The 18,135-nt window shown below is 33.5% G+C and overlaps 1 protein-coding gene across 1 annotated transcript; it reads left to right on the top strand.

The window, feature by feature from the left end:
- Positions 1-16,158: 16,158 nt before the first annotated feature.
- On the top strand, positions 16,159-17,848 carry LOC113754193 (beta-D-glucosyl crocetin beta-1,6-glucosyltransferase-like). The gene has a single exon (XM_027298548.1). The coding sequence runs from the start codon at positions 16,170-16,172 to the stop codon at positions 17,559-17,561; it is 1,392 nt and encodes a 463-aa protein (XP_027154349.1). The 5' UTR covers positions 16,159-16,169; the 3' UTR covers positions 17,562-17,848.
- The last annotated feature ends 287 nt before the right edge of the window (positions 17,849-18,135 follow it).

The following is an 18,135-nucleotide window of genomic DNA, read 5'->3' as shown; positions in this document are numbered from 1 at the left end:
AGTTATCGGCTTCTTCCCTTCGTTGTCTGGGTATTGGTACGGAGAATATTCCTCAACTTGCTAGAGAAAGGCGACGAAAAGCACGACATGGCCTAGAGGAAGCCAGACCTTGTACTACTGCACCTCCTCCTCCACCACTATAATCGAATTGACAGCGGCTCTTTACTCGCTTGGATGATATCAAGTATCAGTTGGGACGAATGGATACTCGCTTGGAGAGGATTGAATATCACCTAGGCATTCCTCCACCTCATGATGGCGATCAAGATGAAGATGATGATTGAAGCTGCGCCTCTAGAATGGCTATTATTGTTGTTTCCAACTTTGCTTGCTGTTTTTAATCTTTTGTTTGTAGGATGTTTAACTTGGCCTTTTCTGTTTACATTTCATCTTTTGGACAGTGTTAGTAGATATTTGTGTTTTGGCGAAAATTCGTGATTCATGGTTAATCTGGATCTCTGCCATTGCACTGGGGAGTATTTCTTTCTATCTTTTGTTGTTTTCTTTCCTTACATATTGAGGACAATGTGTATTTTAAGTGTGGGGGAGGAAATGCGTGGTACTTGGTAGTATTTTTGTATTTATTGCTTGGACTTGATGTTTGGAATGTGAATTGCACTTAATTGTTGTTAATCTTAGGTTGCTGGCAGGGAGTTTCGTCTAATTTTTAAGGAAAAACTCTGTCAAAATTTTTCAAAAATCTTGTCCAAAATTACAATGTGCCCCAGAATATTTCGAATTTTTTTCAATTTTATCCAAAGGGCAACAAGTTCCACATCTTTAGTAACTCAAATCCCTTCTATTTCTTGCAGATAAATATGCAATGCGACTTGCAAAAACTTATCTTCGTTTTGTTCTTATCTAATTGAATGACTATTATGTTAAATTATACATTTCATTACATTTATTAGGAAAAATTATATCCTGTACAATGCCGAGAACAATCTCATACCTACATTTTGTATATTTGATGAAATTTCTTCTCTTTACTTGATTTTATAAGTTAAGTGATAAATATGATCAATAATTGCAATACTCTTCTCATGATTATTCTTTTGAGGGAATTTTTATTATCTTTACTCTAAAAAAAAAGAAAAAAGAATAGAAAAAAAAGAGAATAAAAAGTGATTTTACTCCAATGGTTCTTGTACTTAGTAACCGGGAGTCTTCATCTATAAATGTCGATTTTCATCTAAAAATGTCGATCTTTGCGACAAAAGGCACTTTCACAACTTGAGTAATATTTCGCTATATGCTATGAATAAATCCCTCCCTGAGTTGAATAAGAAAATGATCATGGGATTAGATAGCACTTTTATTGACCATATGAATTACTTACTTGTGATATTGGGTGAAGGTGAGAGATTGAGTTGAACTAGCATAATTAGGGTATAATTAGCTCTTATTTACTAGATATTATGAGTACTTGAGAATTCATGAATGATTGCATAATGGTTGTTTACCTTGTTCTTGAAAAAATGAAGTAGAATGGTGTACATATGTTTATGGTCAAAATGTTAGATCATTGTTGGTTTGTATTTCTTTTGCTTGAGGACAAACAATGGTTCAAGTATGGGGGAGTTTGATAAGAGTATATTTTACGTGTTTTTAGTATGTTTTATTAGTTAGTTTTGGTCGTTGCTTTTATTTAGTTTGACTAACTCAATCTAACTTGAAGTTTGGGAAAAATATGCATTTTGTGATTTAAGTGATAAAATTTGCATTTCTATGGGTTTAAATGGTGAAAACTTCATGTTTTTGTAGGTTTAATGATTCAATCATCAAATGGGATGAATTGAGAAGAGAATTGGATAATTAGTGATAATTCGAAGTGGTTTAAAGAAGACATGTGGTGCAAAACATTCAAAGGAAGAAATGCAAGTGAAGATAGTTTTGACACCTTGTGATATTTCTGTAATATCTTGAGCTACAAGTATCAGATTGGGGTGATTCTTATACCATTTTAAAAATAAGAGATAGATCTATATTTGATATGAAGATATCAAAATCTAGTTTAGTTGTTTTCCTTGTCAAAAAGTCAAAATACAGAAGTGCATGTGCATGATCGAAAGCTGAAATGGAGCTCTGACCAATTGATGGTATTTTGGTCATATCTTGGTCCACAGAACTCCAAATTAGATGATTCTTGATGCATTGGAAAGCTAACTCAAAGGAATAGAACTTTCATGTTTTGCCAAAGATCTAGTTCGACCTCTATCATTGAGAAAATAGTAGTTGAAATGATGTCAAAATTACAGAAGTGAATACGTGACTTGGCAATATGTGAGTTGAAGTCGCGTATTCCAAAGTCGTGTATTATAGTTTGATTTCTACAATTTGCTCAGTCTCTTGCTCTGCTTTCACACTACTTTCCAACTCTATTCCAGACAAGAATTTCAGCTGCACATGTTCAAGGAACCATTTGGAAGAAAAAAAATGAGATTTATGTCTTGTCAAAACACCACTTTTTGACTCTCTTAACACTAGAGTTGTTAGAACATTAGAGAGGTAGAGGAGGACATATTAGAAGTAGTTCTCATCAGATTTTAGAAAAAGAACCTAGTGGTTAGTTTTGTTTTGTTCTCTCTAGTTAGAACTTTTGTGAGAACAATTGGAGACTTCATTGTACAACTCATTTTGTTGACGAAATAGAAGATCATTGGGAGCTTCTTTACTAATCTTGGCTAAACTTTCTTTATCTATTTTTCACTTGTGATTCAATATGTGTTCATGCAAGGAAACCATGCTCTTTCTTGTTATATCTTATATGAGTAGCTAAATTTCTAGATTTAGGAAGTAGATGAAACTTATGACTGCTTGATATGAAGTGAATATGATTTACACTCGTTACACCTTGTATTAACTTGTCTATTTATGCATGCTTATCACTTGTTGTTGCTTGATCATCAATAGCAAGCTTTTAGTTGTTATTATTCAATGAAAATTGGTAATAATGATGGAACAACATAAATAGAACTTGAGTAGTAGACTAATGAGAATAGAGGTACACTTAAGTGGATTAAACTTGCATTTTATGAAGGAACAAGTGTAGATCTAGTTATTCACCATGAGAATAGGGAAAATTAGTCTATTTTAGGCCATTTTATCATGAGAATAAAATTTGGTAATAGTGGAAATGAATCCCTAATTGAACAAGGGTTATAACAAGAAGTAAATCTATTTACTTGTATCTTTTATGCCATACGTGGAATCTATATTCCTAAATTCAAGTATTTAGTGCATTTTCTCTATTGTTACCTTACAAATATCTAGTTGAGACTAGTTAGATAGTAGTAATAATAACTTCTCTTGCTTAAATCGATCATTAGTCTAAAATAATAGAGTAAGTAGGGACCTAGTACTTGTAAAGTTGCTTTCTGTGGGATCGATCCGATATTTGCCCTAAACTACTAATTTGACTTGTATACTTGCAGTCAAAATGGATATATTTCGAAATTAAACTTGTACTTATATAAAAAATCAGTCAATAAACGAGGAGGTTGTTAAGAAGAAAGAGGGACAACTACAAAGACAAAAAGCTGTAGAATTGAGTAAAAAGTTAAGAGAAGAAAGTGAAGAAGAGTTACATGAAGCAATAGAGAAGCTCAGGCCATTGTGTAGCAAAAACAAGTAACAAGACTTTTGGTATTCAGCTTTGAGTTGAGTTGGCCTAATTTGATAAGAATTACATAGAATTCAGTTTTTTTTCTTTGAAATTATTAGATTTTCTAACATTTACAAATCGGTCTTAAATAGACGTCCGTAATGTTTAGAGTGCATATTGAATCCTTAAGCGTGGTGATTTTATGTACACAAATTATATATATTATGAATAACGGACACGAACATGAAAAACAAACTGGGAAATGTATTACTCAACTTAAGGGATAATTATACAGTATAATATTTGACCGTGTATCAATTTTTGTGATGGAATATTTTGGATCTTGACAGATATGTTGGTAAGGGATACAACTGGTGCTATACTACTTGCTATCAGCAGGCAGCCCTGTAGTTCAGTAGATGACAGCAACAAGAAAAATAAAGACAATGGCCGAAAAGAATGATCCTTTTAAAAAAAAATGATCCTTTAGATTTCTAACTAGCTTAATTTGCAATAGAGAATAGGGAAAATACAAAACAGACAGATGTTGAATATTATCACCCATTATTGACTCGTGTCTTACAAGTGCATTATCTACCTACTAGATAAGAGAACAACTCAAGTTCTCCATTGAATGCCAAGTGTCAAGGTGTTATTGGAGGAAGCAATTTTCATTTCTTTATTTTGGGCATTAAGGAGTGAGAAATGTCTATTTGGGACTTGGTATCCAAATTGTAAGTATCAATAGTTCCATACTATTTGGGGCTAATTGGTAATAATAGCTTAATTATTTTCCTTTCTTTCTTTTGTTTGTATTTTTATTGGTGACAAAGGTCAGTTGGGTCCCTCGATGAAAGCTACCTATCAAAATAGTTGCTAACTATTCAGGGGCATTTTTGTACATTTGAAATTATTCCTTTATAATTTTCTGATCAAATGCAAATAGTTGTTTACTGTTTGTGGGTTCCATTCATCACATGGGCTCTTTTTCTGATTAATTAGATAATGGAGTGAGTCTAATTAGTGTAAGTCATATTAGGCCGGTCAATTAGTGAAACATCCAAATTTGCAAGTGGTTAGTCTAACACTTAACCCTAATGAAATTTTTCTTAAACATTTTTAGTCATTCTTTAGGTTCAAGACCCGAAAGCTTTCTCGGTCCCCCTCTTTTTTTCGCTGACATAGCTGACTATCAGCCTGCAAAATCCTTACTTTTCTACCAATTCCCTCAACAACTAATTGTACTTCCTTTGATTGCAGCCATAAAAGTCTTCCATATGCACGTAAAATTTTCTTTTTCCCCAAAAATCTGCTCACTTTAGGGATGAATGCTGTACCAATTTATCAATCATTTTTGTACTAGGTTTGAATTTACCAGTGAATTTCTTCTCTTTCCTGAAGTGATGTTTGCTTTTATAAAAGAATTTTTTAATCATATATGGTACAGCTTCCAAAACCCACCATTTACACAAAAAGAGAAACAACAAAGCCTTCTTATGCCATTTTCTCAGTTTCGCCAATATTGAAGAGAGTAGAGAACCCACCATTTACACAAAAAGAGAAACAACAAAGCCTTCTTATGCCATTTTCTCAGTTTCGCCAATATTGAAGAGAGTAGAGAACATAGGTAACCATTGGACCAATGGCTCAGTGGCCACCAGGGAGGGGCTTAAGTCCCTCATTGGGCTGTAGGTGAGGGTTCAAACCTCATCTGCAACGAAAAAAATCTAAGGGTTGTGCCAGAGCACTCCCTTGGTCTAGTTGGGTCTGTATACCCACTAGCCCCCTACCACAGCCTCCTTAGGTTCCCCCTCTCCCCTAAATTAGGATAGAGTATGTTATACAAATGTATCGTTGCTGACAAAAAAAAAAAGAAAGAAGAGAAAACATAGGTACAATTGTTCTCTTCCCTCCTTCTACTCGTAGTTTTATTTTTTTACTTGGAATCATTTTCCCTTTTGTCAAAAAGGCGCCCCTGTTGTTCTTATAAATCACCATAAATGATTTATATTTTTTCTAATTTTTAGATTTGTCTGCATCAAGGTAGAGATTTAAGTTTCAAAGTGATATAACAAGGTTTGTCTTATTGCATCAAATTTAAGTAATATTATGTGTGTGATTTTAATAAGTGAGATGGTAGTTTTTTGGATTAGGTTATATCTATCTTTTAGATCAAGGATAACACTTACAATTCTTTGCTATACCTGATAGGAAAAGACTCATGCTTATCACTTTGTACAATGAATTTGAACATGATGAAGGAAGCAAAATAGCAAACATGATTAACACTGCTCCCTAATCATAGTTATGCACGTCAAAGTGACTACATTCAATAGTAAAACTTTCTCTATGCATTATAATTGTTTGCTAATAGACTTCTAAATGCTTCATATATTCTCTTACTAAAAATTTTCATGATTTCTGTAGTTCTGTCTTACTAAAAATTTTCATAATTTCTACAATTTTGTCATTCACTACAAGATACTCGTCTGATATTCTAATAAATCCTCCACTACCAGATGAACTCTTTTTGAGGCAATGGTAAATTTAATCTTCTTTTTCCTTTTGACTATAAAATATTAATGCACTCCCATGGTGATTTCTCTATCTGTATTCTGACTATAATCATTCAGGTGTACTTTGAACAAGGAAGAAATCAAGAATTTGCTTGATGAACAAATGTACAAAGATCCAAACCATTTATTTCCTCCCGCAAATGAAGAAGATATCAAAGCAATCAGGAATTTCCAAGCATCATTTCCAGTTGTAGGTGCTATTTCTTATTTAAAAATTCCACCTAAACATAGCTATTTTGTCTATACCATGCTTGCTTTACTCAACAAAAGACGGTTTGGGTGCAAGGATTTGCGAAACTTGCATATGAGGAATTCACAAAATATTGGACTACTACTTGCATGAATTGCCAGAAAATGCTCATGCCGACGTTGACTGGATTATCCACTGTCGTTCATGCAAATAGCAAAGTGAAAGTGAACTCAAGTTAGACTATTAATTTATACTCTTGAATTATAAATTATTCTATTGTCTTATCATAGATTAATCTTAATTCCCCTTATTCAATTAAAGGGCTCGGATTCCAATTACTTTAACTGATGCTTTAGGATCAATCCATTATATTATATTTGGAGAAGATGCTGAAACATTGATTGAGTTCACTCCACTATAACTTAAAGCACAAGAAGATGTAAGTGAAACCTTTTTGTTTTATATTCAACCATAAATATGGAAATACATAAAAAAATTCACTAAAACTCAAAAACAAAATGCTATAGGGCTTTGTAGTAGACACTAAATTTAATGATACCTTGAAGAAATACACAATCGTGTGTTTTTTGGAGACTTATGAGTCTCATTTTCAAGTCCAGCCACAAAGAAAGAATAGTGTCTCTAAAGCTTACACTGCAGCTGAGCTATCAAATATTCCACTCATAATAGCATGTCTAGAAAGCATTGAAGTTTCCTTTTCACTCGGCACTTCATCAGCAATACGTGAAGAAAAAGCAACAAAGGACCTAATGTTCTCACCAACCTCTAAGTTAGTGCTTTAAGAAATAACTACAGCCAGTTCTTCCAAGAAAAATCATATATATCTACAAGCAGAAGAGTGAAAAGAAGCCATGGCTTTCTAGAAAGTCCATCTCGGAATGAAAATTTACCAGCAAAAACACCATGCAAACATCCAACAGAGACTACTCAGCAGTCTACTAAAGAAACAGCTCAATAGAACACTCCACCTAGCAATATCCAAGATAGTCCAGCAAAGAAAGTTAAAGCCCAACAGGTCTGAAATTGCCTAATTTTGTACTTTTGTTAAGTCTTTTGTTAACTAGCTGAATGACTGCCTCTATTGCTTAGACAATCTTTTTTGAATTATGTTACGATCGATTATTCTTTTCACTCAAGAAATAATAGATCCCAATATAACTATTAATAGTTTAGTTAGCAATGAAACACTTCCGTAAGCAATGAATCTTACTTAGAGCTGCTACTATGTAGTGGCTAGCACTGAAGTACATGTCCTGCTAAAACTTGAATGGCTTGGTTTATGTAATCTATGGTCGTGATTTGCATATGAATTACCCTTGAACTGACAAATACATTATGAAGTTTGAGCAAATTATCCTCATTATTACAGCAGACACAAACAACAAAAGAGTTAAATAGACAGCAACAATTTTTTGGCCCACAATTTAGTTATTGATATTACTGGGCAGGCCGATGCATGGCACGGCCAGACCCATGCTAGTCTTACAAATACATTATCAATCACTGATATGTGTTTTACAAGTGTCACAACAGTCAAAAAACTCGAAACCAAATCAAAAAGTCACCCATCATTACATCGGCCATTGACACGTATTTTACGAGTGTCATTATAATAAAAAAAAGTTTGAAATCAAGTCATAAAGTCACTTGTCATTAACACGGTCTTACAAGTATATGATTGCTAGCTATTGACATGTGTCTTACAAGAGTTACAAGAGTAGAAAAGTTCAAAACCAAGTCATAAAGTGATACAACAAAGAATAAAAGAAAGGTGTGATACCATAAAAAGAATAAACATAGCATGCTAGGCAGGCTCCTTGCTTCACCAGAGTATAAAAGAAAGGTGTGATACAAGAAAAAGAGGTATGCTTACATATCTCTTCTTGATGCAAAACTAAAAAGCCTAGAATTCTCCTTTCTAACCAGAAGTGTTTCTTGATGTTATTCACCAAGGAGATATCAAACTTAAATAACATCAAAACAAGATTGGAGTAACTCAGCTTCTACATTCAATGGGAAGTACATTTTCTCTTTTCAATCCTGTGTTGAAATTTGTGATCAGATTGCATTCTCAAAAAGTCGCAGGGTTAGTCGCCTTTGTTAAATTTCATGGTTGGTAGCATGTTCATGTAACTTTTATCTCAAGGAGAACTATCATAATTCATCATGCATCATTCTTCTCATTTATTTAGTTAAATTAATGATTAACAAGATGAAAATGACAATTACCAAAATTATACTGGGTAACACAAAATTATCCTTCCTACAGCAATAAATACATAACACATTAACATGTTATATATCATTATTAATTAATGTTCCTAAGATTTTCTACTGTTCTTGTAAAGTTCCAAATGGATTACTAGGCTTGTGCAAGATTTGATTATTACTGAGAAAGAAGATTTTTTTTTTTTGGGTGAAGAACCTGTTTTTAACAACTATTATTAAGATAAATAATTCATGTACAGTAATTATGCGACCAACCTTTGCGATTGTCATTTTGGTTGATGTACAATTGTCAATTACAAACTTTGCCCAAGCAAAAAGTCCTTTTGACAGAAATTAGTACACAAAGTTATGGACGAATTATAATAAGAGTTAATCTCATAATAATCATGTCTAACTCAACCATACCAACCCCAATTCCCAATTCCCAATTCACCAAACAGTGCCTAGGGTGTGTGTGATAGAAACGAAATATTTGTGGAAACTCAAAATACCATGGTGACAAATCACTTGGAAAAAGCCATTCTACGACATTAGGGAAACGAAATGGTCTAAATTGGGATACAAGGAATGGCCTCATGGAGCCTGCTCTGTTTCCCATATTAGTAGTGACCTGACGCAGTAACATACACAAAGGGCTGCCCTCTAACTTTTGTGACTTCAAAATTTCTTGTCTGGGTTTTTCAAAAAAAAAAAAAAAAATTCTTGTCTGATCCAATCGGCTGCAAAGCGAGGCACCTCTGGTCAGCACAATTTTCAGCTTCCCAGTCTAATTTGGCCAGCACCAATGCACCATTGCAAAATTCACGATTTTGGGATGACAATAGGTGGAATTTTTTCTCCCATTTTCTCCCCTCTAATACTAAATTTGTTTGGACAATATTACAGATTCTCAAAATCATATCAACAAACGCTTGAGATTTTAAGAAATTGGAATGCGTTCTTGGAGTTATATCTAAAATATAGGAACAAGGTTAGGATTGACAGATTGATTTATATTAAATGCTATCAATTCTGTCTCGAAGCTAAAACATCCGTAAACTTGATATTTTGTCATTTGTTTTAGTGATGTAACAATAAAATATTAATCTTTTTTACACCAATAATGTATACAAAAATAGGCCAAGACCCATGTCACATCATCTCGACTTGAGTTTGAACTTCAAATTTTATACATACATTCAAATCCGCTAGAAAATTTTAAAATAAAAAAAAAAACTATATGATCTTTCGCCTTTAAACCGGAATTTATCTATTCCCAATAAGAGGAAGGATGAAAGAATGCGAGTTCTCCATTAATGCTGAGTAATAACTTAAACATTGTTTTAATCTCGAAACATTGATGGTACAAAAGCTTTTATTGTATAGGCAGAGCAATACCTGATAGGCTACTGTCTCATTTTCTTTTTATGTTCAGGTGATCATGCTTTTTCCTTGTTGCCGGAGAATTTTGTTGGAGATTTGCTTAGTTTGCCCTGCTACTCTCTTTTCTTTCGTTCAATTGATCCTTTTCTGTATTTCGATGATTCGTTTAGTTTTGTTTTCAAGGTGTACTCTATCCACCAAAACTTTAATTGAAATTGTGCATTTTAGGCAGGTAGTATTGATGTGAGGATTTCTTGCATTTATGTGATGAATTTCGAGCTTTGATTCATTTATCTCGAGCTTTTCTTCTTGAAAGTCTCAACTTTGCTTACAAGATAGTATCAATTATCAGTTCTGCTATATATATATATATATATATATATATATATATATATATTCACATGGTAAATTTATCGAACTGTATGGTTGATGAGAGCAGTGAGTAGGGGGACAATTTGAAAAGTTGTTCGTGCATGACCAACGAAAAAAAATAAAAGAAAGAACAAAAAATTTGAAGATGACAAACTCTCTGTAACTTTGAAAGTTATATATCGCTCTCAACCACTATTTTTTGTATCATTATTTTATATCTTTATCCCTAAATAAAGGTATTCCCACCCTTATTTGTAGATACTTCACGATTATTTAAAATTTCAAGCGATATAAGTGATTAGAGGGAATGTCATATACGTCTATGTAAAAGTTACAAGTTACAACATCTATCATGTAATTACTATTCAAGATATATATGCACACACACTATATATTTTTGGAGAAACAATTTGAAATGTGTGCATTTGTATTTGTATTTGTATTGATACACATAGTTGGTGTATTTCATTTGAAATTGGAGTGGTCAATTCTGTCTAACATCTCATCAAATGTTCAATAAAAATCAAGAATCAAATGAATCAGTTAAACATTAAAAAGAATAAAAAAAATTCTTCCCCATCCAACATAAAATAATTAAGTCGGCAAAAAATTTAAAGAAAAAAAAAGAAAAACAACTAATCGTGAAAATATTGATAAAGAGATAATGCTTGCTACAAACAACATGTTCAAATACGTGGAAAGGGTTTGGGTCTATGCAACGTATATTCGTTTGTATTTTTGGCGCAATTTTTGGGTGTGCTTACATAAAATCTATATTTATTTACAAATAAATGGTTGAAAATTTTATGCGTTTATACACATCCAAAGAATACACACAATTGTTAGTAAACTCAGAAAAGGGGGAGAGTTGGAATTTTAAAACTGAGGCGGAAGAATGGCACTCCTGGAGTTAAAGGAAAAAAAATAATTTACGATGATGTAAAATGATGGGTGTTTGATATGTGTACAAGTTTAAATCCAATTTATACCCATTTTGACTGTAAGTATACTAGTCAAATTAGTGATTTATGGCATATATTAGGTCGATCCCACGAGAAAGATACAATTATCGGTACTACTAAAACTTCTCTATTATTTAGACGATCAATGAATTAAAAGAAACAAAACTATGCTAAACTTATGCAAGAAAATAACAAATGAAAACTCCTTAAGTTATGATATCCCTAACTACTCATGCAAGTGCTATTTTTGGATCATTGAATGCTACTATCTTGGCTAGTTATGGCGTAATTTCCTTATGCATATAAAACCTACTCTCGTAGTAAATCAATTATATTTATAACTAATTCATACCTACTCTTGTGGCTATGAAATTAGTTATAAGTTCATTTCTTTTATAAAATTATATGAAATGAATCACTAAAGTTACAAAGGTGCACCTCTATTCTCGTGAATATACTCCTGAAGTTTAACATTTCTTGAACTAGTGTTAAATCTCAATTTTTATTGAAAAACAACATCTTTAGATAATCACAATTAATGGTACCAAGTTTAAAGAGCTAAAGTTAGGGATGGCAACGGGGGTGGGCACCCGCCCCACGGTGGGTCATTGGGGCGGGGTTGGGGCGGGGGGGAATTTTTTCACCCCGTTTAGAAACGGGGCCCGCCCCGCCACCCGTTTGAAAAACTATATATATATATGTACATAATTATATATATAATGATATTTTTAATTATACTACTAATTATAAATGCCTATTAATAAAAATTATTAATTATTTATACTAAATTTATTAATATATTTATGTTAAATTCCTAACTACACTTAATAAAATAACACTTTTTACTAAAAAAATACAATAATAATTTAGTGATTGTATTTGTATCAAAAGTGAAAACTTGACTATTTTAGTTATATTTGCTTTATCATATTAGATTGCATTCAAATAACCTTTGTTTAATTATTTTTATGAGTTTTAATAGTGAAATTATAATGAATAATAATTTGGTGATGTGTTAATATTTTAGTACTTGATTATTTGCTCAAATTTAATTATAATGAAATTATATAATGAAATTTAATTTTAGTACTTCCCCCGCGAGGGCACCCGCGCGGGCGGGGGACGGGGGGCGGGCTTTAAAATGCAACGGGGCGGGGGTTGGGGGAGGTGTCCTCCGTCCCACCCCCTCCCCATTGCCATCCCTAGTTAAAGTGCTAAATAACTTGTTCAAAATAATAACATCAAATAGCCAAATAATAAATACTAACAATCATAGAAAGTTCAATCAAACTCAAGGCATAAACTTTAGAAACACATAATAAACATAGAATCCAAACTTGTATATTAACTAAACAATAGAATTAAATACAAAGGATAAAGAGTTTGAAATGAAAAGTAACCCTTGTCACATGAGTTCATCTCTTTTATCTTCATCTTCTTCTTCATCTTTGCCTAGTTAATAAACAAGAAGGATGGATTAACTAATTAAACTATCCTATACTATACTAACCTAACATTAAGAAAATGTAAAAACGACATTTTAGTGGTATTTCTTGCACTCTCCAAGCTCTCTTGATTCTTGCAACTCTATGACTATTTAAAGATGAAATTAGTCAAGAAATGAGGCTTTAAACATCACTTTTACAGCTGCAAAATAGTTGTTGCACGTCCATCAATAGTTGTGAATTATTGGATGAGGAAACAAGTTGTGCAAGTGGAGAGTAGTCATTTCTGACCAGAATCTGGTCAAGAATCCGTCCAGAAACTGGCCGAATTGTCGGCCGAATTGCTCCCGTACTTTGCTTCTCAACTTCTGTTCAGTCTTCAATGCTGTTTCAATTTTGCATCAAATTCAACTGAACTTTTCTTAATAATAGAAACTGAATTAACTCTTGACCAAAACATAAGACTGGTAGCCTTTTGAGTTAGCTTTCCAATGCATCAAGAATCACCTCATTTGGATTTGTGTAGGTTGAAAAATTATTGAAATATTCTTAACTACTCAATGCCTTATTTCAGTTTCGATAATAGAAATTGGCTACTGTAATTTGGTTTTTTAGCCTGAAAAACCTTTAAATTAGATTTCGATGTTTTCACAAGAATTGTAGATCCATATCTTATCTTCAAAATAATTTAAGAATCATCTCAATGCAATCAATGTAACTCAAGTTATAGCCGAAATACAAAGCTGTGTCAAATTTGTCAACTTTCCTTTTTCATCCAAACGAAATCTACTTCCAACTCCTATAAAAATTATGGACAAAATGCAAGTATAAGGGACATAAATCTCATTTAATCACTTAAGAGTATTTTAAACTAATTATAGCCAAAATAATCCATTTCCTTTTTATAGTATTGCAAAAGTGACTAAAAATAACTTAAAATGTCATTCAAATATAGCTCAAACTAGTCACTCATCGTAAAGCACAAAAAATAAAAAGAAAGAAAGAAATTGGACAGTAGCAGGATAGATAGTGTAGGACACCGGTTTCTGGTTGCTAAGTTCTACCGACTATCACAAAAGTGGCAAGGACTACCTCCGTTGCAACTAGGCCTGTCAACGGGTCGGGTCTAGACCCGGATCCGGACCGGATCCGTGAAATTATTACGGGTATGGGTAGGGATTTAATTCCGTTTCCCGGATCCGGATCCGGATCCGTTTTATCAAACAAAAAAACGGGTCGGATACGGAATATAGTATTCCGACCCGTATTAGACCCGGATCCGGATATAAATGAATTAATAATTTAAAAAATATATATTTATCAATATAATTTGATTAGGGTGATGTATTTTAATAAAGTTAATTTGATTTCTTTTCTTATTTGGTTTTTTCTTTGCATTAGTTAGAAATTAGTTTACAAATATATTTTTTTCTCATTTTTATTAGAAATTATAAATTTTGGTAAATTTGTTCGGGTAGACCCGGATCCGGATCCGGGACCGTCGGATCCGGATCCGGAACATATAATAAAAGACTCGTCGGGTAAACGGGTCGGATCCGGATCCGGCATAGTAATTCGGGTCCGGGTCCGGAATAATGAATTCCGGCCCGGACCCGGCCCGTTGACAGCCCTAGTTGCAACTACTTGATGTGACAGGATGGAGGGACACCGGCTGATACGGTCATGCAAGGGAAAAAAAAACTGAAATGAGAAAGAGAAATGGGCTCAATAAAGATGAATGAATACTCAACCTGCCACGTGTAGTTTTTCTTTTTTTTTTTTAATATTGCGAGTCAGTACGAATTTTGACGGTTCTTTCTTTTAATAGTTCAGCTTCCGCTCGGTATAAAGATCATCTTATTGGTAAGAAATTAGTATATATTCTTTATCCAATGTCCCGATCAACATATATTCCTTTTAAATTAAAAAATACAATACAAAATCAAATTTGATATTCTAAACTCAACTAATATGTTTACAATTCACCTAAAATCAAATTAATCATAATATCAAAGTCATGATACAAATATGTATTACATTTTGTGACATATAATGCTTGATGTCATAGAATTTGCCTAGATATAATATACTACTAAAATAAGTGAAAATTGTGTTAAAGTGACAATTATTAAAAATGTTGATAATTTGGACTTGATATAAGAGATGCCCGCATCTCAGACTACTCAAAGTGAATTAATATTTTAGATTTTATTAAACAAAAGAAATGCACAACTATTAAAACAAGATCAATTTAAAATATACTTCACTCTTTAATTCTTTTTTCCTCACTAATTGCACATGTTCCATCACATAGAAATTACTCATTTAAAAAATCCTTAGTCTTTTTTCTTTAGAAGCTATCTTTGAGGTATTAATTATTTTCATTTCTCGTGCCTGTAATGTACCATTCACAACTTTAAGGATTTTGTGCTGTCATTCTTTTTCTTCTATTTATCTTTCTTGATATGGTTGCAACACTAAATCTATTTGATGCTAATATATCAAACTTAGAATATGGTACTCAAAATGCAAAAACAAATCAGATTTTCTTGATTACACATAATAAAAAAAACTTAACACTTCATCATCAATATAAATTTAGTATATTCTTCTAAAGGTTATTATGTATAAACGTATTATTAAAATAATTTTTCACCTAGGCCCTAACGATACCTATGCAAATATTTTTCAAAAACAAATAAAAAATGTTATGGAAATGATATATTATACAACTAAATAGGTAATTATTTACATCAAGGCACTAATGCAACAAAAAGGTGCCGCACCACCGACACTCATGGTTTTGGCTTTTTAATTTCTTCTTTTTCAAGAAGGTATTATTGCTCTATGAAGTGATAACACCTATCTTTGTTTAACTCCTTGGGTGACATGTGAACTCTAGTTGTATAATAGCTCTCTGTTGTTATAGCTCTTTTGTGAAAAAGCTCTCAACAATTACTTTGTTTTCAAGCTCTCTTCTGATTGATGTATTTGGAATGGTGCGTGATGTGATGAAATTCTCCTTTGGGTGATATATGAACTCCACTTGAACTCTCTGTTGTTATAGCTCTTTTGTGAAAAAGCTTTCAAGAAGTCCTTCGTTCTCAAACTCTCTTGTGATTGATGTATTAGGAATGTGCGTGAGCTGACGAAATTGCAAACTATGCCTGTATTCTGTAAATTCCAAGCCTTCCGTTGAGACTGAAAACTAGTCATCTATTGGACGATAGAGTCGTAGACCGATTCTATTTTAAATTCATGTTAAGCAAGAATCCTTTTATTATTATTATTATTTTTTTGGTCACATTCTCAAGAACAAAGAAAACCATCATATATAGTACCCCGGGTTTATACGTTCCATTCTAAAGAACAAACGAAACATTGGGGATTTCCAAAATTCAATCAGCCATGGAAGGGACAATAAGAGAATCTAATGCTCCTAGATTCAGAATTTTGATGTTTCCATGGCTAGCTCATGGTCACATCTCTCCCTTCACGGAACTATCCAAGAGACTCGCCAAAAGCAACTTCCAAGTATACTTGTGCTCCACTGAAATCAACTTGAATTTCATGAAGAGAAGTGCTAAGTTTGATGAGAACTCATCTGATCATACAATCGAATTCGTACAACTTGACTTGCCAGATTTGCCTGAACTCCCTCCACACTATCACACAACAAAAAACCTCCCACCCCATCTCGAACCAACCCTCAAGCGTGCGTTCCATATGGCAAAAACCAACTTCCAAAACATACTCAACAATTTGAAACCTGATTTGCTAGTCTACGATGGTTTCCAACCATGGGCCTCAGAGCTAGCTGCACTGAATCATATCCCTTCTGTTCTTTTCCTAGTTGTGGGAGCAGTGAACTTGTCTTTCGTTTATCATAGCCTTAGATGCAGAGTCTCTGGTGCTAATGAGACTTACCCTTTCCCCGAAATTTTTTATAGGGACTATGAGATAAAGAAGATATTAGCCAAGCTACAAGAATCCAAAGCAAAAGAAGGTGACGCATTAGATGTTTTTAAGAGCATTGAACTATCTTCTGATATTGTTTTGGTGAAAAGCTGGAGAGGAATTGAGGGGAAATATATTGATCACTTATCTTCCTCTTGCGGGAAGAAACTGGTTGCTGTAGGACCTCTTAGTAATCAAGAAGATAACGGCAAGGAGGCGGACAGCTATTCCCTTATCATTGAATTTCTGAATAGTAAAGATGAAGCATCAGTGGTTTATGTTTCTTTTGGGAGCGAATATTTCCTGTCGAAGGAAGAAAGGGAAGAGATAGCAGTAGGGCTGGAGCTGAGCAATGCTAACTTCATATGGGTAGTTAGATTTCCAGTTGGACATGCCATGGGCCTCGAAGAAGCTTTACCAGAAGGGTTTCTTGAGAGGGTGAAAGGAAGAGGGATGGTCGTGAATGGATGGGCACCACAGGCTAAAATTCTTGGGCATCGAAGCACGGGTGGTTTTGTGAGTCACTGTGGATGGGGTTCTGTGATCGAAAGCATATATTATGGGGTTCCGTTGTTGGCCTTGCCAATGCATCTTGATCAGCCTCTTCACGCAAGACTTGCAGTAGAGATTGGTGTTGGTATTGAGATTCTCAAGGATGAAGATGGACAGATAAAGAGGGAAGAGATTGCTAGAGTCATAAACGAGGTGGTTGTCAAGAAGACAGAGGGAAAACTACAGGGACAAAAAGCTATAGAATTGAGTAAAAAGTTAAGAGAAGAAGGTGAAGAAGAGTTGCATGAAGCAATAGAGAAGCTCAGGTCATTATGCAGCAAAAACAAGTAATAAGACTTTGGTATTTAGCTCTGAGTTGAGTTGGCCTAGTTTGGTAAGAACTAGTACTCCATTCTGGAATTTAGTCTTTTTCCTTTCAATTTTATTAGAATTTAAGCACTTAATATTGTTATCAAATATGCATCCGTATTGTGTCGAATGCGTACGTAATGAATCCTGAATTGTGGTGATTTTGTTACTTAGGAAAACTATACATTATAATTTTTAACGATGCATCAATTCTTCTTGTGGAATGTTTTGGATATTATGTTGGTAACGGATATAACTCGGGCTATATCTGGCAGTTCAACAGATGACAGCTAAAGGAAAACAAATGAATGGCTGAAAGGAATGATGCTTTAGATTTCTGACTTGCTTAATTTGCAATGAGAAGTATATTTTTCTCATGTTAATTATGTATGAAATTAGTGATAATATATTCATTAGCATTCTCAGAAAATCACAGAGTTAGTCTACTTTGTCAAATTTCATAGTTGGCAGCATGTTCATGACTTCACGTAACTTCTTATGCTGAGGAGAATGATCAAAATTCATGCTATTTTCTGGTATTCCTCTTAAGTACCAA

The sequence above is a fragment of the Coffea eugenioides genome, chromosome 11 (genome assembly GCF_003713205.1).
Source record: "Coffea eugenioides isolate CCC68of chromosome 11, Ceug_1.0, whole genome shotgun sequence".
Classification (NCBI taxonomy): Eukaryota; Viridiplantae; Streptophyta; class Magnoliopsida; order Gentianales; family Rubiaceae; genus Coffea; species Coffea eugenioides.
The sequence above is the reverse complement of the archived record's forward strand: the minus strand, read 5'-3'. Positions and strand labels throughout refer to the sequence as shown.